This window comes from Motacilla alba, chromosome 14 (genome assembly GCF_015832195.1).
Source record: "Motacilla alba alba isolate MOTALB_02 chromosome 14, Motacilla_alba_V1.0_pri, whole genome shotgun sequence".
Lineage (NCBI taxonomy): Eukaryota > Metazoa > Chordata > Aves > Passeriformes > Motacillidae > Motacilla > Motacilla alba.
The window spans coordinates 6,665,044-6,690,750 of NC_052029.1; the positions used below are offsets into that span (position 1 = coordinate 6,665,044).

Below are 25,707 nucleotides of genomic sequence, written 5' to 3' on the forward strand. Positions count from 1 at the left end.
GTCTCCCCTTCTCTGACAAAGCTTGCTTGCTCTTGGTTGTCTGAGTTAGTGTCCTGTACAATGAGTGTGTCCTTTCTTGATAGAACCATGCTGTACACTGCTGCTGTGGTAACAAGCTGACCAGGAGGTCACACCTGGTGTATTCAAACACTGTCACTGTTTATTAAGCTTTGTATTTTGCTTACTGAGTGATGCAAAGTTCAGGAGGTCATAAGACTTGAATTGTGGGAGCTCCTCATCAAACTCCTGTGATTTGTGCTTTCATATGTCAGGATAAAAGTTTGAGTGGAGCAAATAATACTTCTGTGCAGAAATCCTTTTAAGAGGAAAAGAGATATCTAAAGAGACATTAACTAATATGACATCTCTTTATCCAGAAGGCAGTTTGGAACAATTTCCTACTACAGTAGGGTTTTTCATGGGGGTATTACTTGCTCAAACTGGAAGCATTCAGAGCTGAACTAAAGTAACAGTGAATGTTTTTATTGAATTTTAATTCTGGTTGAATAAAGACAGATAACACAAGGCAGAAATTGCTTCCCTAGACCTGAGAAAGAAAAAAAAAAATGTTACAGAACAGTTTGTGCTTTAGTCAGACCCCCTCAAATTAATCAAAAGTCAGTTTATACAACTACAGTGTTATATAATGTGAGTGGCACATTTTAATGTTTCCCCTTGGTTTTCTTTATATAAATAATGAAGAATGCTTCTTCCTTAATCTGTGGTAGCATAAAAGTAGAGTCTGATTTAATAGGAGTGACAGTCAGGATTCAACCTGTTGCGTATGTAACAATATGTGTAAAAAGTACAGCTGAATATATGTGGGTTAATTTCAATACCTTCTGAGCAGTTTGCAGTGTCATAGCTGCTGGGCACTATTGCAGATCATGTGCTGACAATGAACTGACTGCAGCTGTTGCTGCTCTGGCTGGGGAGAAGTTGCCCTTCTTTGTAGCAGCCGGTATTTTGCTGTGCTTTGCTTTGTGGCTAAAACACCAGGGATACCATCCGTGTGTTTTGTCTGCTGCTGAACAGCACTTGCACAGAGTCAAGGCTTTCCCTCCCACCCTCCCCCAAAAGCAAGGAGGCTGGAGGGGATGGGCTCTCATTATCCTTATCCACAAATGTTATTGTCTGTCTGTGAATTTTGGGTGAGGGAAGTAAGCAAAGGGCAGAGTGGCTCATGGCTTCCGACCAGGGGCATCCCAGGACAGCAGCTTGTGACTCATCCTACTTGACAGTGAACCAGAGCTACATATAAAATGGAAATTCTGTGAGCAGCATCCTGCTTTAACTTCTTGTGTCTTCCAAATATTGGTCTGTTCTTGGCTATGTCTGAGAAGCAGTTTGAGGCAAATTGGGGGCATCTGGCACTTTGCAGGTACAGTTGTGGCAGTGTTTGTGTCACACTAATGCCAGAATCTTTGCTTACAGGAAGAATTGAATGATGCTGTAGGATTTTCCAGAGTTGTTCATGCCATTGCTAATTCTGTAAGTTAATGTGAATTTTTAACCTACCTTTGTTTGTAAGAAAAAATAAATAATTCAAAGAAAGGATTCTTTCGCTGTTACATTTTGGAGGAGAAAATGAAATATAAGTTAAAGTGACATTTTAAATTTATGTTGTTTCATGTTTTGCAGTGATTGAGTGTAGTAGGTTAAGTAAGCTCAAACTGAAGAATGACATGAGGAATCTTACTATCTGTAAGAGTCAAGAAAAGCCATTTCTTAGGGCTCTTACATAAATAAGCTTTGGTGGGTTTTTTTCTGTTCTGAAAAGATTTTGGAGTTTTTTCCTTCTTTTTTTCTTGACAGTTAAAGGCTGTCAGAGAAGGACTGTTATGTCAAATGAATCAAAGTTAACATTTAAAAAACTGCTTGAGCTTTTTCAAAGAGCTTGCTTGTATAACATATGGCATGAAAGGTTCTGCACTGTGAGGAGCCAGACCATGCCCTTAATAACTATGGTATGTTATAACCATAAGGAATATATTGTGTGCTGTTGTATAAGTAAATTAAAAGGTAATGGACAGAGAAATGCCTTGACTTCAGTCTTAAATAGATTACATTTGGGAACCAAGTAGCTGTTCTAGTGCATCTTCTCAACATACAAAGCTGCTGTGAAAGCCTGTGATAAATGGGTGGGAATAGAGAAAAAGGAGTGGCTGCTCTGAGAGAATGGAGGAGTATGTGGGGCAAGCAGAGAGCAAATGGGGAGGTTTGATGTGTAGTTGTTCCTTTGTGCCCCTGGCTGGCATCTGGGATAGGGGTTTTCACAGATGCCCTTTGCCATGGCCAGGACTGGAAATGTAACAGACATTTAATGTTATTTTCACAGGGCAAGCTTGTTATTGGGCACAACATGCTGCTGGATGTTATGCACACCATACATCAGTTCTATTGCCCCCTACCTGATGTAAGTAATCTTTTGAGTGTTCAGATGATGAAAGAAATGCCTTCATGTATTTGTCTTTTAATATTATCTCAACACTTTCTTTTGAATGGAAGAATTGGTCAGCCTGTGATCAAGTGTAGAAAAGTATTTTGAAAAAATCTTTTTGGTACTTCTGGGCTACTGCCTTCTTGTTATAAATATTTCTGTAGAAAGTTTAGTTGGATTGTTCTCCTTTGCATTTTTAAAATGTTCAGATCAGATAGCAGAATAGTGTTTTTTGTTTATGTCAGGTATATTTGACTGACTGACGTGTTATAAGATACTGGTGTGGAGCTCCAGCACAATGACATGGCGTTTTCTCCTTTGTAGTTTACAAATGGGAGTGTGTGTTTTTAAATAATATAGTACACTTTCAAAAATGATAAGCAGTCTTGTAGCAGGATGATGTTCACTGGGATGAAGAGGTATAATGTCAGAATAATTGGAGGGAGCACACTTTGCAGCTGGGCTGTTTAACAGTTCATGACTGGACTATTCAGTTAAACTAAGCAGTGTATTGACACCAAAACCATTGTCTGAGGAAGCCAAAGGTCTCATTGGAAGGATGGCTCACATGGTATTTGGGGAAAGACTTGATCATAAGATGGGAAAAAGGAGTTTGGGACCAGTTTGGTTGTTGGAATGTAAGCAATTGTCAGTAGTTCCTGCATTTTTGACCCTTGGTAGATTTAAACCTGTAGGAGTCCCTGCATATCTGGAGTGACTGCTTATATGCCATTGAAATACAAAATGCTGGGAACACTTAAGAACTGTTAACTGGGCTGGAATCAGAAGTAGCCTAGGGTATAACATAGGAGAGTGACAGTAAGAGAACATTTTATTACTAATGACAGACAAATCAGAAATATGTGGTCTGTAGTTGTGTGTAATTGCAGGCCGTGTCTATGGTAGTGCTGACAAATACATCTCTTACACTGAGAATTCAGTTACTGTAGCTCACTTTTAGAGGCTGTTTGGATAATTGTAGCTACTGCTCTCTGTCCTTCTGAGACTGTAAACAGTTCACTGACTTGGATTTTATCTTCTGGTTTAATGTTAAATTAGGACCTAAGTGAGTTCAAGGAAGTAACATCATGTGTCTTTCCCCGGTAAGTTCTTAGTTCAAACTTTCAACCATTTCAGTATAGTTGTAGCAAGCTGATGTTTTTTTGTTGTAGCCCTGTACCCTTGCCGTTACTGGAAAAGAAATTGGGATCAAGTTTGATAAATACAATTTTTAAAGTAATTTTTAGCAGCTTTTTTCCAGAAAAGCAGTGTTGTTGGTTCACTTCTTGGCAAAAATGCACCCTTGCCATTCTCCTGGGTTTGGCATGATGTTTGGTGTCTTGAATCTACACTTCATTTGGAGCAAGATTTATTTGCTACTAGTTGTTTGCATCTCTTGCTGTTCCTTGGTTGCTGTCCTTTTTTCATGCTGAACAAAGCCAAGGACTGTTTTGGCTGTTCCAAATCCTGCAGTAATTTTCAGTAGGGTGTATCTGCTGTTTCCCAGCTAATACACTGAAACATTTTAGAGGATTTGGCAAAATGGGCATTTTTCTGCTACAACCTATTTAGCTCTTATTTTGTTTCTAGGTTACTGGATACTAAACTGATGGCAAGTACACAACCTTTTAAGGTAAGTTAACATTATAGAATGATTTGAAGATAGAAAATTGCATTAATATATGCATATTGAAACAAATTATACTTCTTTGTAGAGAAAGATGTTGAATAATATTTTCTGTGATGCTCCTGTTACTGTAGATGAATGATTTTTCTTTACCCCTTATCTAAACTTACAGGACTTTATAGATTGCAAATTTTTACTTTCCTACTAGTGGCTTTTGTCACTTTTGTTTGAAGTGTTATGGTAACTTGGCAGCTTTGGATTCCAAAATATGTAGAGTTTTTGCCAGGTAAGATGTGATTAGTAGATTATTTTCTTCTTGTTAAGTAGCATGTCCCCTCAGGAGATAAAAAAGTGCTGTTCATGAATAAATAGGATCTGGAAGCTGCTTGTATATTCAAAGCCTTAGAGTACTGTGAATGCTGACTTAGATTTGTCTGGAAAAATGCTTTATCATCATTAGGTTCTCTTGTGGCCTTTGCTCAGTGGGTAGTCAGCAGGAAGAAAAAAAATTACAGGTTTCTCTTTAAATCTCTTACAGCAGGAGTTTTATTCCTCTAAAGAAGTATTGAGATAAGCGTTCATAAGCTCTTGTTTTCCCATGTGCCCTTGAATTAATTAAAAAACATGCTGAGGAAGCAGCATCTCTCTTTGTGCATAGCTCTGTGACTCCAGAGCATTGCATAAAGTGCTATTAAATACACTTGTAGGTATTGTCAGGCTGTGGTAAGAATAGAGGTTTTGGCATTCTGAAAAGTAAGAAACCTCCACAAGTTTTATGTTTGGTGCAGCTATGTTGATATTTGTAATTCTACAGCAGATGCTTGGCTTTTTAGCCTGTTGTTATGAAACCCTACTTTGGGATGCCAAATTAATGCATCATTTGAGCTTGTTCATTGTACTTAGTTCTTGATAGCTTTTCAGTCTGCAGACCTGATGAGCCTAAACAGCTAAGCTTGATTGAGAACCAAAGGAAATCTGGTCCTCGTAGATCTCAGACAACTTTAAGAAAGATTGTGTGAGATGTTTTGCTTTCTCTGGCTGTTGATTCTGCATGTTTCCATTGTACTGATTGACAACATATATTTGATTAGGAACTTCAGTAAGGAATTAATCTGTAATACCTCTTTGTGGCTCTTTATTTTATGCATATAATTCACCAGTAGATTCACTGATGCTACTCAACTAAGTTGACGTGTAGGAGAAACTTTGTGATTGTCAGACTTCTTTCACTGTCTCTGTATTACTTTCAATCAGCAGTATTTACATTGTAAAACTATTCAAGAATGTCCAGTCAGCAAGCACACTTCAATACTCACCTTGAATGCCTTCAACCATTATGATCAGTATTTAGAATATTTGCCCTGCTGTTTGTGCTGCCTTTTCCCTTGTCACATGTATCCTGCATGAAACCAGATTAAAATAGAAATATTACTTTTGCATAATCCCTCAATAATTCTGAGCAGCATTAATAAATGCTTATGACTCATTATGATGCAAGTGAGGCAAGGTAACTGAAATTTGTCTTGCCACACCTCTGGTGCATTAGTTTGAAATAGGGCTATGTGTAAATCCTTAGAGAACACCAGGTGGCAGCAGTAAATACTCATTTGATCCTGTTTGATTTCAGTTTCCAGGGAAAATGTGCTTGGCATTGGCAATTAATGATGGCTTTTCTTGCAGGAGATCATTAATAATACATCACTTGCAGAACTGGAAAAGCGTTTAAAAGAGGTTCCATTCAGCCCTCCTAAAGTTGGTAGGGATATGTCAAAATGCTCTTATTTCTGAAATGTTTTGATTTTTTTTTTTGTTCTTAGTCTGAAATCTACATTCCCCTGCTAATACTTAGTGTTTTGATGATGGGACTTTAAATGAGGGCACTGTACATACAGTGCAATTATATTTAGAAGTGTACCTGGAACTTAATAGTTTATCATAATAATATGTCTAGACAGTAAAAGAATGGGTGAGTTCAGTGAACAGCAGTTTCATCACCTTCTGATGATGGATTTTTTTCTTTTAGGTTGATTTTTGGGGATTAATTTGAAATCTGTTTAAAACTTTCATTTGATGGTTGTTCTTTAGATCAAAGCCAGAGCGCTCCAGGAGGCACTTGGACAAACAAAACTAAGAAAATGTACACAGCAATGACCAGTTGTGTGTGTTCTAGAAATTACTAAAGTTCTTTTAGCAGGAAAAAGGGGTTTTTGCTTTGAGGTGAACAGAAGGATATTTAATTAAAGGGCAAGCTTAGCTCAGGGTTCTGGAATTTTTCTTGAGCTGCTAATTTAGAAAAGGGAGACCAGTACTGTAGAGTGGAGTGTGTTGAAAGAGAAAGTTTCAATGCTTGATCAAAACCAAGATGAGCTGTACTTTTTTATAGTGCTGAATATGCAGAGCATAAACACCAAGTGCATTTGTCAATAAAGACATCCTTAAATCACTCACTCACCCACTCACTTTAGTCTTCATTTAAATATCTTGAAAAATCTGACCTATCTATCTGGTTAACAGGGAAGCTTTTAATTAGACCGTTCTCTTAAATGCAAGTCAGGAAAAAAGATACTCTTTGTGGGGAATTCTACTGTCACTGTCTTACAATTAATGCTCCATTTTGGCTGAGTAGGTCTGGGGATTAAGGGCTTTTTAATGGGAAAGACTTTCCATCTTATGAACCTATTCTTATTTAATAATGCCAAACAAAACTGCATTTTTAAGAACTTAAGAAAATTCTGAAAGTTGAATAAATTTCCCCAAATGATGTTATGCTCTAACAAAATAAGCCTGTGGGTAAGCATACAGCAGGACTATGTTTATCTTCTCTGATAGTATATTTATAAATGTCTTTTCCCCCCTCAGAAAGTGCAGAAGGATTTCCAAGTTACGATACAGCATCTGAACAGCTCCATGAAGCAGGATATGATGCTTACATTACTGGACTGTGCTTCATTTCCATGGCTAATTTCCTAGGTACCTGTGAAATCTTTTCCAAACCTTCTTCCTGGTGCTCTCTGTAGCTGCTTATTACATACTGAATTTGTTCTTCATTCATCAGGTTCATTCCTCAGTCCTCCGAAAAACCATGTGTCTGCTAGATCAGAACTCATTGAACCCTTTTTTAACAAGTAAGTAGTTGTATAAAAAACCTACTATAACAAGGAAGTACAACACCAGCTTCAGCAGATCTACCTCTAGCTGTGGAATCAATAGCTAACTGCATTTTTCTTTAAACTGAAGTTTTTTTGGCATTCTGATTCATGCTGGTAATGCTGGAGAGGCTATGAAGTAAATACCTTTTCTTTTGAGGAGGGTGGTTTACTTTCTGCTGACCTGTGAAAGGACACTTAGAAGAGTACCTGGACTGCTTTAATGGCCTTGCCATTATTTCTGGAGCAAGCTTGGGAAATGGTGGAACTGAAGAAAAACTGGTCAGGTGTTCTTTATGTTGTAGGACCCTCAGTAACAGGTGATAGTGAAAACTGATTGTGCTCAGCAGTCTGGAAAAACTAAAATATCCCTACAGTGATGTCAGTCCAAATAACACAAAGCATTGTCAGGTAACCCATTTTTAAGATGGCATAAGAAATATACATGTATAGATTTATGGGATGATGCTATGAGCAGTATTTTGCTTTTGAATTGGATCTTCTTGCAAACTCCTTTAACAAATTGAAGTAAAAATTGGGGAATCTAGAAACCTTTATGCACAGAGTCAATTTTTAATGTCAATTTTTAATGTAATTAATCTGTAGATTTTACCTTAGAAAGCTTCTAAAGATGCTGCAATCTGTCACATAAAGAAAAAGGACTTACTCTGTCTGTTTAAATTCAGGAGAAATTCCATCCTTTCAAACCTGTAATAAAGAGTTGGCGAAATTAATTATTTTAGCTTCAGATGGCCCACACAAATGAGAAAATCATTGTGATCAGTGGCTTTCACCTTTCATTGTTCTGAAAAATCATACCATTACAGTGACAGCAGTTATGTGATACTATTGATGCTGAGACATGTGAGGCAGTAACTCCGTATATTTTAGCAGATGCTACAAATATTCCCTAGATGAAACATGGACCCACAGTGACTGCTTGGTTTGAATGTGAAGGTGAAGATAGAATTGATTAGCACAATTTCATTTTAAGATGGGATTTGTCACTAGATTGTTTTCAGGAACACCAACACACATGCCAAGTAGTTAGTGCCAATTGAGCAGGATAATTTTTCAATTATAAACCAAAATTCTTCCTAGAAATGCATATTTGCAATGAGTACAAACAGCAACTTCTAGAGTTGTCACAATAGTACATTCAATTTAAGCTTTTCCAATTAATAGTGTACTTGAAATGTGCCATTCCTCTAGGAGTGACATTTCAAAATTGTGAGAGTGAGTGAGAGAAAGCCTGCTGTGTCTGTTCTGGCTTCAGGGTTAGATGCCTGACTGTAAAGAAAGGAAGAGTTAACAAGCTGTAGGGAGAACAGCTGCCTTTTTTTTTCTTCTTTTCTAAGCAAGAACTGAAAATTACTGTTTGCAAGAAAAGACTATTGGTCCATTCTGTCATTATTGAGAACTTGTAGCTTCTTGTTTCAGAAAAGCTATATATTATTTTTAAATCATGGAAACTTAGAAGACTTGCCATGTCTTACTTTCACATAATTTTAGAAGCTTTGCCATATTCTAACTAACATCTGCCACATCACCTAAGTCAGAGCCTAGAGGTGAGACTCTCTCACCTTTTCCTTACAGTGAGCAGACCAAGGCTTGTATTTTTCAAGCTAGTTTTCTTGCTCCTATAATGTAAAACTGACAAACCAGAATAAAACAACTCTTTTTTTTTTTTTTAATAAAGAATGTTTAAGTACATGTCAGAAGTCAGAACTGTGGGGTGTTTAAATGAACAAGTCTTTTGCTCTGTTCAGTCAGTCCTTGCAGGTCTCTGCAGCACGTGGTGTTTTTTAGCACCTGTAGCATCCAGGGCTCTGCAGAGTTCCCTAAAGGTCCCTTAGTGAGTGTGTTGCTTCTGGGGCTTTTTGGCAGGTGTGCTCTGGACTGCCAGCCAGCTTCCTGCTACACCTGCTTGTCTCTAGTTTGTGGTCTAGACTCTTTCCCTAGCTGGACATCCTCTCTTCCTGCTGGGGAGAAAAAAAACTAGCTTCCTCCTTCCTGCAGAAGTTCTACCTGATCCTGTGGGCAGCAGTCAGAACAAGGAAAGCTTTTCCTTTGTGCTGTAGTCATATTCTTCAAGCAAAACACAAACCACAACATGCAAACAGTAAGCTAAACAAATGAAAGTTACACCTTGTGTCTCAAATTTCTCCTGCAAGAAGCTGAGCAGAGGAGTTTAGTGTAAGGCAGCTATTTAGAAGCAGTGTTCTCAGTTTGAAGTATTATCCAGACAGTCTTGAAAATGTTCTTTAAAACAGACCATGATTCTTTGGGTTGCTTTTAAAGTCTTAATTTCAAGATATCTGTGTATTAGATGTTAATACTTAAGTACAGTTTGGTGGTTAAACTTTGATGTCATTGCTAGGACTTTGGAAATGTTTCCTGTTTGAATGGGCTTGTCACTAATGTGATTTAAATTAGTAAATTTAAAATTTAAAAAATCAAGCTTTGATTTTATGAACTTAGCTTTCAAATGAAGGTAATTCTTTTTTTTTCAAGAGTAATTTTGATGTCTTTCATTATGTCAGCAAAATTATGGAACTTCCTGGCTGGCTGTTCAAGAATGATGGCCAGGATATGTGTTAATGTTCATAGAGATTAATGATGAACATAGGTAAAATCTTTAGTTTTAGGGCTTTTGTGAGAGTGGAACTGATTAAAAACAGATTTTCCCTTAGGGTTGTTTGGCTCTTTTAGGCATAATGCAGTAAGTTATATGATAAACAACTCAATAAGGCAGGAATTCCAGAGATTCATTTCTGTAATCTTTATGCTTTATTGTATATACAACATCTTTGAAAAATCCTGTTTGTCTGCTGTGAGTAATCCCCAATGAACATTTATGAGTTGAGATGATGGGACTCTTTATTGCAGTGTCTAAACTCTTATGTGCATCATTTGGATACTGTTATTGTCTCATATACTTTCGAGTTGGTTTGAAATTTTTTGACTGGTTTAGGGCAATGGCTCTTCCATATCTTCCTGCCCCCACCCACAAGCCTCACAAACTTTTAACGACAATGTTCTTTTGTATCTCCTTGGGTTGTTTGAATGCTGTTTATTCTTTTGATGTAGCTGGAGGCAGGGGGTGGAAGAGGTGTAGAGAAATGAGAACACCGTGTTTTATTGAGCTGAATAGCATCATGGTCTGTAGAAATAGAAATTACCTTAGAATTGTTTTTTATACAATGGATATCAGAAACCAAAATCCATGCAAATCACTTGGGTTTGTGCTATATTTGTAGAAAGTTTCTCATAGGGAGCTATGTTCTCTGGCATGTATTGGAAATCCCTCAGCTTTTCTATATTAATTTACTTTTCTTTGCAAAATTACTGCAAAAGGAGATTGGAGTGCTTTTGTGCAGTTTGACCAATTATTTCCCACTCTCACTGTAGAAATAAACAGTTGCTGTTCTTGTGCTTGCAGCCACGTGTGGCTGAAGTAGTCACTGACCTGGACTGGTAAACTGGGCTGGGTTAAAAAAAATCTCTTTTCTTTTTTTCCAGCTAGATGAGTTTCTCTGCACAGTTCACCACACAGCTGTGAAAACTTTCATCCTAGCTCAGTGCAGAGGAACAATGTTGACTCCTTGAGACTATTTATGCACTGCTGTGGCTGGCACAATGATGGCCTTCCTCTCCTTATTTTATTTGACTTGCCACATAAACAATTGCTTTCTAAGTAGCTTTCTCAAAATTCCTCATAGTTCTTACTGAGAAATGGATCTCTGTCCTCTGACTGTGTGATCTGGCTAGTCCCTAAACAGTGTAGGAATGAACATTTTTTAGCTTGGCCTGCTTAGCTTTTAAAGAAATATAGCTATGACACTGATTTTCACAAAACTAACTCACAACTTCATGAATCAAGCTAATTTAATGTAGAGTTCATGCTGTCATACAGAAAAGTCTTACTAATTTAAATGTTCTGCAGATAGATGAGGAATCCTAGAACCATAGTAATGGATACTTCATTATGGATTATGTTGGAGCTCGGTGTTCATAATCCATGTGGTGTAAGTTAGTGCTGCAAGATGCAATTACTTCTGTTACACACCTGAAGTGCACTTGATACTAAAATCGGTATGTAGACTAGGGAGTGTGTGTGTGTGTGTATGTGCTGTTTAGTGACACAATTGTTTGGCCAAACAAATAAATGTAGGATTTGTCTCAGGCAATAAAAACCTGATCCTAATTAATTTCAGGTAAATGTATTTTTTTGGCACAAGTGTGTTCTTGCAGTTGGCCACTGTATTGCTTTTGTCAATATGATAAAACCTGGGGGAGGGAAGCTTAACTTCATCTTTATTTTTATGAAAACCTACTAAACTTAATATTTGAGTACTTTAAAATGTAGTAGATTCCAAGAACAACTTGGCAAAAGTTTGTTCAGATAATAACTCAGCTTAAAACAAACCTACCTTTTTTTTTTTTTTTTTTAATAAAACCTCCCACTTTTGCTGAGACTCAGAGGATAAATTAGGTGGGACAGTGTGTGGCACAACTGTTCTCACACCCTGTGGCTCACCTGTAAACCTGCCATACAGTACATTTTACCCCAGTGTTTGCACTTTTTTTTCTTTCTCCTATTTATAGCAAAACCAAGTTAACAATTGCATTCCAGTACACTTATCAGAGATACAGGGAATCATAAGGGCATGATATTCAAACTCTTAGGAACTACTAGTGAGTGTGGTGTGTGATACAAAGAATCTCTAGGGAATTACAGAGCAGTCTGTATACTTAGAAAAACACAGCTGTTTACATCAGTTAGTACTTAGCTGAATGCTGTAACTGCAATCTGATAAGCATTTTAGAAGCTTTTTAAAGTTACGATGAAAAAGTTATTTATTTTAGCCTTCCAGTGAACACTATACACAGCAAATGTTTTGTAACATCAATGTGGCATCTGTACCTATGACAGGATTTTAAGCTGTTCATCTTACTTTGGAAGGAAATAGTTTTCAGAGCTGATTAAGAGATTTTATTGAAAGCATTTCTTGAATGTTCTGAGAAACTCTTCAGATAACTGGAATGAGTCTTTTCCTCTTTAACATGTATCTCCAAAGGAGTCATGATGGCTTTTGCAGTTTTAGGGTTTTAAGATCCATTCTATCTAAAGCATGTTGAAGTGCTCAGAAAATGGGGAGATTTATGTGTATTTAGAATGGTGGCAGCGTTTGCACTACCCGCTGTGCAAGGGGCTCTTACTGCACAGAGCTGCCACTTGTTAAATGTTCCTTCCCCACTTGTCCTTACTGGTTTTAGCAGTAACAAATTGGGCCTTTTTTGCTCTTGTTTTCTTGAATAAGTGAAATTCCTGGCACGATGCCAAGTAATTTTAGAATCTGGTTGTTAGATAAGAGATTGGGCTTAGAGGGTCTGTTTTGTTTTAACGTACCTTAGGATAAGTTTGGGATGGTTAATTTTGCTTCTTTAGAAGAAACATGTAAAAAACTATAAAAAAGAAAACGTCTTCAGGCAGAAATTTGCTAATGGTTCTTTTCCATTTTGCTTCTAGGCTATTTCTTATGAGAGTAATGGACATACCATATCTCAATTTGGAAGGACCAGACTGTAAGTAGCTTCTCTCTTGTAAAAGTAGTACCATTCTGACACAATTCCTGGAGGAGGAAGTGTAAAGATTAATCGTGTGTATATAAAGAAAGGATATCAGCATATCTATCAGCTGTCTTTAGGTTATTTACTATTCATATTTACTTATGAAATGATTTAAATGTGTCTACTCCCTTGTTTTCCTTTAACAAAATAGTAAACCCAGAAATTGTTCAACTTTGACCAGAGAAGCTGCATTATACAGGGGGCTGATGAGAACAAATTAAGTTAATGTTACTAAATAAGAGTTTGAAATTAACAGCTTTATTGTTATTTTACATTACTATTCTTATGTACCATATCACATAAAAAGTGGGATGTTCACACTGTCCCCTCCCCCCAGCAGTAAATACAGAATGCAAACTAGTGAATAGCAAATGGTTCTGAAATCTTGTGGCCACTTTGTTTCTCAATTGCTGTGCAGTAGTACCTGTCCTTAACTTCAGCCTAAACATTAGGATTCTTTTGCCACATGGGATTATGATAATGGAAAAATATTACTTAAAACATTTTTACCTTTCTGTTTTTTTCAGTTCACAGACCTGGAGCTGTAATTAGTTGATAATATATTTAAATTAAAATAGATTCTACTAATGTAAATGTCTTTACTGTTACGGGATGTTTCATTATGAGGGGAAAAACTTTGGATGAGGGTTCCCACTAATGCCTTAACTTAAGAACATGTGAAGCCCTGGAGGTCAGTGTGGTCCTTGATTAGATAAAAGCTTAATTGTATATTGAGGAGTCAGATACACAGTGTCTTGAAAACTATACCCATTTGGAAGCACTGCTTATGTGGACACATTTTCCACTCCTTGCATGGGAAAGCTCAGAGTGTGACTCTATTAGATGCCAGTGTAATAGTAACAGAATGCAGTTCTAGAGAGATGGAAGTAACTGTTGGAGAGGAAAATACATGCTGTAAGGGCATAAATTTAATTTTAAATTCAGTTAGGTGGTCAGATCACTGATCTCTGGCTCTGCTGGAATGGTAATCTAATTACATTGCATCTTCCTTCCCCAACTGTTTGGAAGAATGGGTAAATACTTTGGGTCATTGAGAGAGTGCCAAAGCTACTAATTTGTAAAGATGCTACTTCCACTTGCTGGCCAACTTACAGGATTGTCTTGATACTTTGCCAAGAAGGGTTGCCAAAAAAGAGTCTGCCTCTGAAAGTCTGTCTCTTTTATCTGAAAGCCACTCCTGTAGAACAGACTAATGCAGATATTCTAGGAGAACCTGAGCCAAGGAGGCTTTCTGAGCCTCAAAACAGAAAGCATTGCAGGGGTGGCACGTTGGGCTGGCTGTTTTAGCCACTTCAGTTGCTGTTCTGAGATACAAACACTGCTGTAGGTTGAGGAAGCAGTCTGGTGATTGTGGGGGACAGTTTAGCAGAGAAGCAAAGCCACCTAAAGAGTGCAGCCAGGTTTCTGTGGGAGGTGCACTTGGAGTCTGTATTTTTAAAAAAGAGACACAGCTGACCAGGTGACTGTTGTAATTTGTATGTTTCTGTTTGTCAGGTAGTGAAATAGCAAGTTTGTGCAATTTTTCCTGAAATAATGGATTTCAGTAACATGTGCTAAGTTAAATAGTATTGAATATGTGAATGTTCAATATGTGACTTTCATCATCTTTTGTTAAAATGTGTGTTAAAAACTCATTTAAAAGAATGAAGTTGCTGCACAAAATTACTGGAAAAAAAAATAAGGAAAAGGAAAAGAATCAAATACTTTTCACCTGAGCAGGGAGGATTTAGAGATTTTAACAGCAGATTCACTGTGAATTTAAGAATAAGCAGATACAGGAAGGTTAGGAATAGTTTCTTTTCTCTAATCCATGTAAAAGGGCTGTAATATCTGAAACTGGAGTTGTTCATGCTATGATTTTCTACTACTGGATTACAAATAATTTAACTATGGGTTACTCTCTGTTCAGTAAGCTGTACAGCAGTGAATTGATCTTCTGTTGCTTGTGGGGTTTTGCTGTTACACTTGTATAATGCAAAAATACTGAATTTGAGTCCTTGAAAAATGTTGTGTGGTTTAAGTAGCAGATTTAGGGAACAGGATTTCACCTGTGCTCATGAAGGGATTGCTTTCCTTAACTACTCATGTCTCTGTCCAGCCTGACTGCACTCTCAGGGCTCATGTATGTACACATGGAATTTATCATTAGGGAGTTTCTGGTCAACTCAGACTAATCAACTTGTTTAGGTGGAACAGATTAAAACATTTAGCAATAACAAGTGGCTGATAGTCTGATTTTGGCCACCTGCTCTGTGAATGAGATGCACCTTGGAAAGCTCTCCAGTTTTAATGCTGAAAGCTAAGGAGATCAGAAACTAGAAAAGTTTGTGTTACAAAAGATTTCAGGAGGGTAAGTCACTAATCATTCACTAAAATGAAAAACAGTCCCTATGTCTCTATACCAAAAGAAGAGAGAAGATTTTCCTGAGGGCATTACCAGGTGGTCAGATTAAAATCTGATCACATTGGGCTGTGTGTAGTTAACCCTTGAGTTATCCTCAACAAGCTGGGGCACTGCATTGCAAGTGCAGCACTCGACTTCAATGGTGTAGCCTCTGTCATCAAACAGAAAATGACATGTAAGATTTAGCCATGTGTCACAGATAACAAAATAGATCTCTGCAAATACCTGTGGAAGGGCTTAATTAATGATCTGCAAATAGTTTCATAGGAAAATGTAAAATGTTTCAGTATCTTTGTCCCTGAAAATACAGTGTTCTAGTTGTTTTTAAAATATGATAGGAATTCACAGGCTATAAAAGCTCACACCTCTAGTGAAAGGAGCTTCAGGTAGGAGAAGTGTGTAAAAGTAAGATACATAGTAATAATTTCTGCTGTATTCTTACCTCTTACAGCAGCTTGATTTGGATTCTCTCTCTCAAATTCACAAGCCTTAAAATTGCTTGTAATATGCACTAAAGACTTCTTCTGCACTTGATGTTGGCCTTGATGAGCTGTCTTTTTTCTTGGTGTAATTTTTAGTAATAACAAAAAGTGTCTATTCTAGCTTGTATCTAATATATGAAAACTGAGTTGATCATTGTTTCACAGGAAATTTTTTATTAACAGGAAAATGGCAAAAATTAAACCATTGCAAAGAATTTTTTAAAGGTGGAACATGAAGTTGTTGGAATTTTTTTTTTGGTGGTGGTGTTTGTTGTGGTTGTTTGTTTGTTTGTTTGGGGGGGTTTCCTTTTTCTTCTGTCCTTGAACTTGGTTTGGTGCAAGGGATGAGGATGACTACATTTGTGGACATTTCCAACTGCAGGAAATGCTGTGTCCATTTCTTAAACAGATGAGCTAGTGGGATTCAGTATCTCTGTCATGCCTAACTGGACGTGCATTCTCACCGTAGCTGATGCAGTTTCATAAATCTTTGCCTGTTACTGTATTTAAAAAGGAAAGGGAAGAAAAAGCTACATGACTGCATTAGATGACAGTTTTAGGATATTTTAAAGATAGTAGCAGTGACTCTTTTAACAAAAGCATTTTTGTTTTGTAGTGCAGCCCAAACGAGATCATGTTCTTCATGTTACTTTTCCCAAAGAGTGGAAGACTAGTGACCTATACCAGCTTTTCAGTGCCTTTGGTGAGTGAGATAGTCTGTCTTTTTGTTGTTGGTGGTGGTTTTTTGGGGGTTTTTTTTGTTGTTATTATTAATAAGGCGAACTGCTGGTTAGTTTTGTTATTTTTAGTCTGTGGGTACAGACTTACTCCTAGTGTAGGTAATGATGAATCTCTTGTAATTTTTGAATTTGATGTCCTGTGGACTTTGTAATGATGTGTTGAAAATTACTGTTCGTATTAACTGCTCTTTAGAAATCTTTATTTTGGTGCTTGTTGAATATTGTGGACCTTTCATCCTTTTATTTATAGCCTCTCCTGATAGGAAGAATTTATATAGGTGGAGAAACAGAATGGGGATTGGTGTGCAGCAGATTGAGGCTTTAGGAGCAAGGTTCATCCTGCAGTCAGTGTAAAGCCAAGCTCCAGTATATGTGAGTCTAGGCAAGCAATTAAGCTCGAAAATAACTAAGTTGATTTCCAGATTGTGAACCATCCAAGTGAGAAGAAACAGCAAAAAGGCTGCGGCTTGGTGCTCTGTCTGTGCAGGGTCTCTGGAGCTGCATCCAGCTCCCTCAGTTCCTTGTGAGCATTCGATCTTCACTGCAGCAGGGGTCGGTGTAGAGGCTGGGATTTAACAGCCCCGACTGGGAGATGGGTCGGTGTAGAGGCTGGGATTTAACAGCCCCGACTGGGAGATGGGTCGGTGTAGAGGCTGGGATTTAACAGCCCCGACTGGGAGATGGGTCGGTGTAGTGGCTAGGATTTAACAGCCCCGACTGGGAGATGGGTCGGTGTAGTGGCTGGGATTTAACAGCCCCGACTGGGAGACGCAGGAGGTGAGAATATGGGAATGGCAGGATTGTCGCGGGGCTGCTGGGGCTGCTGGGGCTGCTGGGGCTGCTGGGGCTGCTGGGGCTGCTGGAGCTGCTGGGGCTGCTGGAGCTCTGGAGCTGCTGGAGCTGCGGCCCGGCGGGCAGCGCGGTTCGGCCTCGGCTCGGGCGCTTTCCGTGCGTGCGGCCGGGCAGCGCCGCCAGGGGGCGCGCTCACACCCCGCCGCGGGCTCGCTTTGGCGCTTGCCAATTCCCGCACTTCGCCAGATTTTGGAGCTGAATGTTTTCATATTTCCGTTTACAAACTTCAGGTTCGGTAATTAATCTGTATTTTTTTAAAAGTCTTTTTGCCGTGGTATCTCAGAACAAACTGCGGATTGTTCCTTCCGAAGTTCTGGAATACAGAAGCACCTGTGGTTTTCCAGTTGTAGGTGGATAGGGGCAGAATGGTACAGCATTGAGTGATTGAGGTTGAGTGGTTTGCCAAAAGCTAAAAAAAAAAAGGCAGTAGCAGACATGAATTATCCTAAGGTATTACATCAGTTAAAGCAAAGTGTCTTGAAATCAAGCGGTATTAGTCGAATTTTACAGAAAAATTATTTTAGAATGAATTGAAGAAGAGTTATCATCTTCCATGGAGCTTCTAACAAAATATGGTGAAACAGCTGAGAGGGCTGCAGTGTCACACTTGGAACTGGTTTACATTTGCTACTCTAGAAGGGGTGTTCATGGTTCTGAAATCCTTCAGGACTGCCTGCATACCAAGTGGACACCTGTTCCTGCAAGATGTTTTTATAGTCCCAGGGGTGAATGTAGTTTCACTGTAGAAGTACTTACAGCACTATGCAGTCTCTTAGAAGACTTTAGATTCTTAAATTTGCATTGTTTATTTGGTCATGCTGATGTGAAATAGGAAGTCATTAAAACAGGATTTGCTGGAATACAGCTTTAGTGTATAGCCTTAAGTTCTACTTAAATTAATATCTTTAGGCTTTTGATTAAAACTCATAACTATCGAAGTATTATAAAAACTACTGCTTAATTACTAGTGCAAGTCATGTAGGAAATGCACAAGAACAGAGTATAAAAAGGAAAACGTTTCAATGATGTAATCCATCAGTATGATTTTATTCTGTGGATTTAATCTTGTTTGCATGTTTGAGCTAATATATGGAGAATTTTCAAATTCCTTTATAGAAGAAACAAATTTTACTTGCACCCTCATGTCGTAGTCCACCAGTGTCAGCACCAGTGGCATTCTTCAAAGTATTGAAGACTTGATGTGTTCTAGAAGTGCAGAGAGAGAAGTTTCCTGGTTTATTTCTCTAGAGCTGGTGTTCCATTCCATTGCTGTCCATGGCTTATCTGCACTGGCCTTGCAGTGAGCTGGCACGGGGCTCTGGTGATTGCTAAATATTGTACTGCAGCTGCATTTGCTTTCCAGATCTTTATTTGCATTTCACCATACTTTTGAAATGCACAATATTTACTGAATGCTTAGCAGAATTGCTGAATGATTTAATTTATTAATCTTATCTCTCCTAAATTCTTACTTCTTAATAATGATGAAATGTGGCAGTCTGAAGAGAGCATTTCTTAAGCATGGAGAGTTGCATAAGAGCATTTTTTGCGGTTTGCTTCAGATTGGAACTCAGTGTCTGCTATTTAATGTTTGACTTTCTTTAAATTCTGTATTTAAAATGTATAAATCTGGGTAAAGAAGCAATATATGTTGGCAGGTGTTGAAACCTTTTATTAGCTAAAAATACAAAGTCAGAAGTCATACGGAATGCATCAGCCTTTCTGCAACAATAAATAAGGATCTGATACTGAAATTATGTGCCACCAATAGGTTGGATTTTTATTAATTTATTTTTATTTGGCACTTAGTGAAAATATGGATGCTGAAGTCCATCTGAATAATAGCTAAATTCTTTTAGGAGATTTTTTTTTTTTTTGTCTATCACTGATCTTATTTTATACTGAGTGCACAATTGCAAGGTATTCAGGAGAATTTTTCTTTCTGATCTATCTTTCAGCCTGTCAGGTAGATTGAAATGAGTAAACTGTATATATAGGAAAAGGACACAATCTGGATAGCATTTCTGTATTCCAGAGTTACAACAGAATATGGTCTCAGATGTCTGAAATGATTGTTTAGAAAATTTGTAATTAGTAATACAAAATTGGAGAACTTCATACATAATTTTAGAGCAAAGTCTTATCAACGCATATAGAGCAATATGAATTTGTACAGTAATTTCTGTCCTTTAAAGGAGACTCCATGTCGGGGTCCTAGCAAATTGCACTACAGTTCTGAGCTACAATCACCAGTCAGCTCGGGCCTTTCCTGTGTTGTGAAATGTTAGTGTCCTGCCGAAAGGATGTTCTCCCTACACCAAAGAGCCTTACCCATAGGCAGCAATGTTCTGTGTTCTTCAAAGGCAAAATTATTAGAAATTGAATTTATGTGCCCTAAAAATTGTTTCAAGAAATTCTAACTTCATGGTGTAGGCTCATCTTAATAGCAACCTTAGCCCTTTAGTACAGGGAGATGTCAGAAACCATACTGAATTAATTATGGGTTTGGCAATGATCAAAATGATTATAACTTAAACTCCTAAATAGCTGGCTACTCAAATGTATAGCATGCGAATGAAATCTATCTAGGCTTTTATTTTTTTATAATTAGAAAATCTGTTTATAATCTGGCTGGATTTCAGAAGAGACTTCTATAACCTTGTAACCTGCAGACTAAATTAGATTTCAATAGATTAAACAACTGAGAATAAATGTATTTTAAGCCCTTTTGCATCGTTGTTTTTAACCTTGTAATTTCTGAAGGTTAAATGGTGGTGTAACATTATATATAACTTGATTTTCTAGTCTACGTGAAAAAAAATGGCACCAGTTTTCAATATCTGAATTGTACTAACAGTAGAGCACTTAGATAAGGACAGGAGATGTAAGCACAGGAGATGTGAATGGATTTCAGACTATAATAAGACCTTGTGTCTGGAATGGGAATCCTTTCCTCTGCTTTTGCTTGATTATGAGCTCTTTTAGTGCTAATGTGACATTTTGAGCCATTCACATAGAAAATGCACTAACTGCTTGATGAATAGAGGGACTTATTTCCAGTCACTGTTCCATTGTAACAGCTTCCAAATGAGGTCCATGATTTTGCGCATTTGTCCTCATATTGACTCAAATTAAGTTTTTAGTTCATATCCAGGAAATTATGTATAGTGGGATTCAAACAAATCAGAGTTTGAAAATTTAGTTTCCCAACAGTGGAGTTCTCCATTGGTGTGATCAGTCCTCTACCCACCCCTTTCGACTGGAATTTATCATCACTCAAAGAGCTGTTATTTATTTGAGTAAAGGGATGAAATTCCCAGAAAATCACTTCAGTTTATTTCATAGACTCATTTAGAAGCCATGAAGGGACGGTGTGAGGGTCTGGGGTGTACAGGATGCTCATGCTGCCCTGACTTTCTGAACAGTTCCAGGCCCTTGTGCAACTGGGTATGAACCTGTACAGTGGACAAACACCTTCTCAAGTGCAGTTACTCTTAGATGGCTTTTTTATGTCATGGCATATCAGATAAAAATCTGTGACTGAGTCCAAAATAAAAATAGTCAAAAAAATGTCCTTTGCTTTTCTAGGTAACATTCAGGTTTCGTGGATTGACGATACATCAGCATTCGTCTCATTGAGCCAGCCAGAGCAAGTACAAATAGGTGAGTGCTGCTGGATTTACTTCAGCATTAAGACTTTAACTGGCTCCTGCAAAACGCTCTGAGCCAGCAGGGTCTGTGATTCTAATGGCAAAACCACTGACTTGTTTGGAGGAACTGGACTTCCATAACAGCAGCAGCACCACATGCGTGGCAGCCAAGACAAGCCCAAATTTGACTCGCTTGAGAGTTTTGTGTTTCATTCCATGATCCTCCAGGTACCTAAACCCATAGGTAGAATAGTGCTGGTTTCTTTGCTTGGTGCAGTAATAATTGAGGCTAGTTACTGTTACTTTGCACAGAGTATAACTGTCAAAGACTTTCGTGGTCTTCACCTCCAAGTGTCCTTTGGACTGATGCACATGTAGTTTGGTTTACATGTAAAAGGAATAAATGCAGTGAGAAGCCTTTTGGTGCATTGTAGAACACATGCAAAATAATAGTGTCCAAAGAGCTTGGACTGCTACTGTGTCTACAGTCTGTGTATGAACAATGTGCAGTCTCTCCAGACCTAAGTTTTTAAACTTTTATTTGAACATTTGAAAATATTGCTGGTAGTTATGTGGGAAAACAGTCTTCTTGCTGTGTTGGGTTTTAGGTAGGGTTTGTTTGTGGTTTAAGGATTTTATGTTGTTTTGGAGGTGGCTTTGAGGTGGAGTTTTTTAAAGATTTTTGATTGACTGTAGTTGAATCCAGAAGCTCTTAGTGGTTTCTCTAGTTCTTTTGGGCATTTATTTGAGTTGTGACCTATAACCTTACTCCAGGGAGCAATGGCTGGAAGTAGGCCATTATAGATGATCATTTGGGATGTGTTCTGGTAGTGTCACTCCCATTTACTGAAACACTTGCATCAAATGCTGTGGGGCCAGTGAGAGCAGCAGTATATGTAGCACTTCTAATTAACTGGCTAAAATTTTGTTGCACTTAAGAGCTATTCAGAATTCTCACAATTAAAAAAAGAAAGAAAACAGATTAGAAAACCCCACTGAGTTTACCATCATCTATCCTTACTAAGCTCAACTAAAGAAGCTTTCAGGGTCTGGATGTACAGTCAGTGCATCTCTGTAATTCCTTATGAACATCCTGGGAGTGTTTTTCATATTTCCTCATACATTCATAGCTGTGCAGAGGATATTGAGGGCTCACCAACAGCCTCCTTACAGCAATTGCTCCATAGCAGCAAGAGCAATTGTTTCTTCATCCATATATAGATATGAGGATGAAATAACTTCTAATGTGAAGTTCCAGATAAAGAATTATGTCAATTAAAACCTTCCTAGATGCTGCTACAGTAAATTCCCTACTGCTGTCACGTCAGGACCTTATCCATTGTCTAAATGCTTGGTGTGTATATTATCACCACTGCTTTTTGCAGTTGTTTTTGTTAGATTTGGTTTCGGGTTTTATTGTTCAGTTTTTGTTATAGCAAGTATATATTTTGGAAAGAACTGAATTATTGAAACTGAATCTTTCTGGCACTGCTCTGTGTCTTTTTTTGTGCTTTGACAAGCAGGGAGGCTTGTTCTGTGGCCTACGTGCTGGGAAATGTTATTTGTTTGAAAGCTCAGGTGATTATAGTCTTTAATATATTTTCATGATGTCAGGTTAGTAGAAATTCATATACTGAAAGCAGTGAGTCAACCAAGCTGATAAATTAAAGCAACTTCAATTACCAAAAATTTTGTGATTTTTACTGTAAAATTGCTTAAAATTCTTGGTATTTCGTTGGTTTGGGATCTGGGGTTTTTTTCCCTGTAATAAATGCATTTTAAAATCAATTCTGTTATTCTATTCCCTCATCTTAGATTCTTTAATGAATTGTTTTGGTAATAAAAGTCACTGTTTGTACTCGTGATTTAGTGAGATAAACTTAAGTGAAGAACCTAGGAAAAACTATAGTGTGGCCTGTTTTTTAACCTGTTCCTATGAATGTCTGCATCTTCTGGACTTTGTAAAAAGCCTTGGAGGACTGTGGAACAATATGAATGGAAGGCAAGATGTTGCTACAGGTGTACTTCTACGTTTATCTCTTAAAGAGGTTTCTGACTTTGAGCTGGTATTTAGAATCTGTATAGGCACCTTCTATCTTAAGCTGATACAGGAGAGGAAAACAAAGGGATGGGCAGCACCATGAACATACTGGTGTTAGCAGTTTGGGTACAGCCTGCAGATAGTTGCTCTTATCAAATACACTTAAGATACTCTGGCCCAGCTAATTAGTCACGTGTGTTAACATTTTAATGCCTTGCAGCAGATATTGTCCAGGTAGGCTTGAAAGACTGAAAACTGTGTATAGGTTAGCAAAAGGGGCCATTAATGTTACATTGATAATTTCACTAATATTTAACAAAATATAGTTGAATTCTGCTTATGCCTTGATAATGTCCATGGTTATCCTTGATAATGTCCATGGTGATCATGTACATCTTTCTTTGGGATTTATGGCTTCTCTGAGAGTATATTTGTACATTTGCTGTGGAAGAACTCAGCCTTGAATGTTGTATAGGGGACAATTTAATTCCCTTTAGGTTAATTTAAAAGATGCCCTCTGATTTGGGATGTTGAGTCTTCTGCTTTCTGTTGATAAAAGAGGCGCACAGCACTGCTGCTTCCACTCCTGAGTTTTACTTTGAAATACTGGACTGTGCATGTGCACTTTTGTCATCATGGCAAACTTCTGGATTGTTACATGTGGCATGAATAGCCCGAGTAGTCAATAAATAAGGCTGTGGAACCATTTGGTGAGTATTGAGAGTAAAACAAAATACTGCCTTAGCTACTCACTAATGGCTAGTAGCTACTCACAGCTACTCACATGGCTCTGGCTGAGGCAGGGGTCCCATGTTTCAAGGAGAACATGATCAGATGAGGTTAATGCAGCATCGATACAGAGGTCACTTAAAGGCTTCACAGGTGAAATTTTACTGAAGTATTTCATAAGCTTAAGTGTTTAGTATTGCAGCCTTAATCTGTATAGCTCTGTGTGTTTATTGTATTTATATATTGTGGCTTTTCTTTTGCCTACACAGTTCATCAACATATTTGTCTTTTTATTAAGAGGCTTAATATTGTCAGTGGCCATCTGTCAGGATGTTGTTCTGCATAAAAGCAAGGACTTGACAAAAAGGTATCTTTGTACACATTCCTCTTGGACCACTCAATGACAGTCAGCATCTTTCCTAGTAATGATGGAAGGTGCTATCCTCTAGAAATGCTTTTCCTAAAATAATTTGCAATTACTGTTATTCTGCTATGAGACAGAAACTTTAGGGCTGCCGTTAATGTGAAATGCAGCCACATGGTGTTGGTTACTAGGTCAGGTTTCTCACAGAAAGATTTGTCTCATCTCTTAAAATTTAAAGAAATAAATAAATAGCCTCCCTGAGTTCTCTTTAGTTTTTTTTTTGTTTTTTTTTTTTTTGTTTTGTTTTTTTGTTTTTTTTTTGTTTTTTTTTAAGAATTCACAGAGCATTCTAGCAGTGCATTTCTTCTGCTGGGAAGAAGAACCATATTTGCTTTGTTTGGCAATATGGACAGCATCCATCAAAAAAGCATCAGAGGAAATGTACTAAACTCCTACAAGGAGCTGCTCTTCAATTCAAGAAGATTGTTTTATCTGTGTGGCTCCTTAGACTTCTCCAAATAGCCATTTCAGTCTTTCAATTATGAAGCAAAATATTCAGCCTGTAACATTTTATATTAAATATGTATGCTATATATGTATATACATATATTTGTGTGTGATTGTGCCATATGAATGGATTGCTGTAAAATACATGCCTTATTTCAAGAAAGTAGTGTTGACTTTGTACAAAAATACTGACTCTTGCACAGATTTATTTTAGAATTATATTTAGGCCTCAAATGATTTGTTTTTCTTCCTTAAGAAAGGGCTGAGTTTATCAGGGAATTAAATGGCAGACCCATAACTTTGACTCATATCTTGTAGCAAAACAAATAATGTTATTGTGTTTTAACAAATGAGTATGTATCAGATGATCCATGGTAACTTTGTGCTTGATTTTAGCAAGTAAAAACATGCTTGAGTTTAACTAAACAAATTTTACCCCAAGGAATGTTGGCTGGCATGCAGTAAACTCCAGTGAGCCTTATTAATTCATTCATGATGCCTGCCCCAAAACTTCATGGGCAATAAATATTGTCCTAATTCTTACAAACAGATCCTGTAACTTCACAGTTCAAAACTAATACAAGTGGGATGAGAGGAGGTATGTCTGACACTTGTTGGTTAGTGCAGCTATCTCACGGGGCTGTTAATCATAACTACTGCTGTCTGTACTTGGGATTAAAATGAAGTAGTCAACACTCTTGCCTCTTATGTATGTTGCAACTGCAGCATCTATATTCCATGGCAGGTATTTCAGATATCTCATTTCACTGTTACACAGCAAATATACAGAATGGATGATCCGTCCTGAAAGAGGAGAAAAAAACACATCCGCCCATCTTCTCACCTTTTCTGAAATTTGGTGTTGGAGCCTGCCATCTCTAGTGCTTGCACCAGAGGTAGCACAGAATACATGTATTTATAACAGCTCAGCTAGAATCCTGAAGTGGGATATGCATCTGAAATGGCTCTAAAAAATTGGAAGTACATAATAAAATCAGGATTTTTGTCTCCACTACAATTGCAGTATTTGAAAATGTGCAGAAAAACAATCTGAGGTTGGAGGGGGGGTT

General features: G+C 37.7%; 1 protein-coding gene across 4 annotated transcripts in view; it reads left to right on the plus strand.

Annotated features, from left to right (window-relative positions):
• Positions 1 to 25,707, plus strand: part of PARN (poly(A)-specific ribonuclease) — a 43,086-nt gene that overhangs the window by 7,609 nt on the left and 9,770 nt on the right. For all 4 annotated transcript variants that reach the window (XM_038151055.1, XM_038151054.1, XM_038151053.1 and 1 more), the window contains 10 exons: positions 1,435 to 1,491; positions 2,339 to 2,416; positions 3,500 to 3,543; positions 4,031 to 4,073; positions 5,748 to 5,823; positions 6,927 to 7,037; positions 7,123 to 7,192; positions 12,747 to 12,802; positions 16,371 to 16,457; positions 20,935 to 21,009. In XM_038151055.1, coding sequence (XP_038006983.1) covers positions 1,435 to 1,491; positions 2,339 to 2,416; positions 3,500 to 3,543; positions 4,031 to 4,073; positions 5,748 to 5,823; positions 6,927 to 7,037; positions 7,123 to 7,192; positions 12,747 to 12,802; positions 16,371 to 16,457; positions 20,935 to 21,009 — 697 coding nt within the window. The remainder of the gene's footprint in view (positions 1 to 1,434; positions 1,492 to 2,338; positions 2,417 to 3,499; positions 3,544 to 4,030; positions 4,074 to 5,747; positions 5,824 to 6,926; positions 7,038 to 7,122; positions 7,193 to 12,746; positions 12,803 to 16,370; positions 16,458 to 20,934; positions 21,010 to 25,707) is intronic.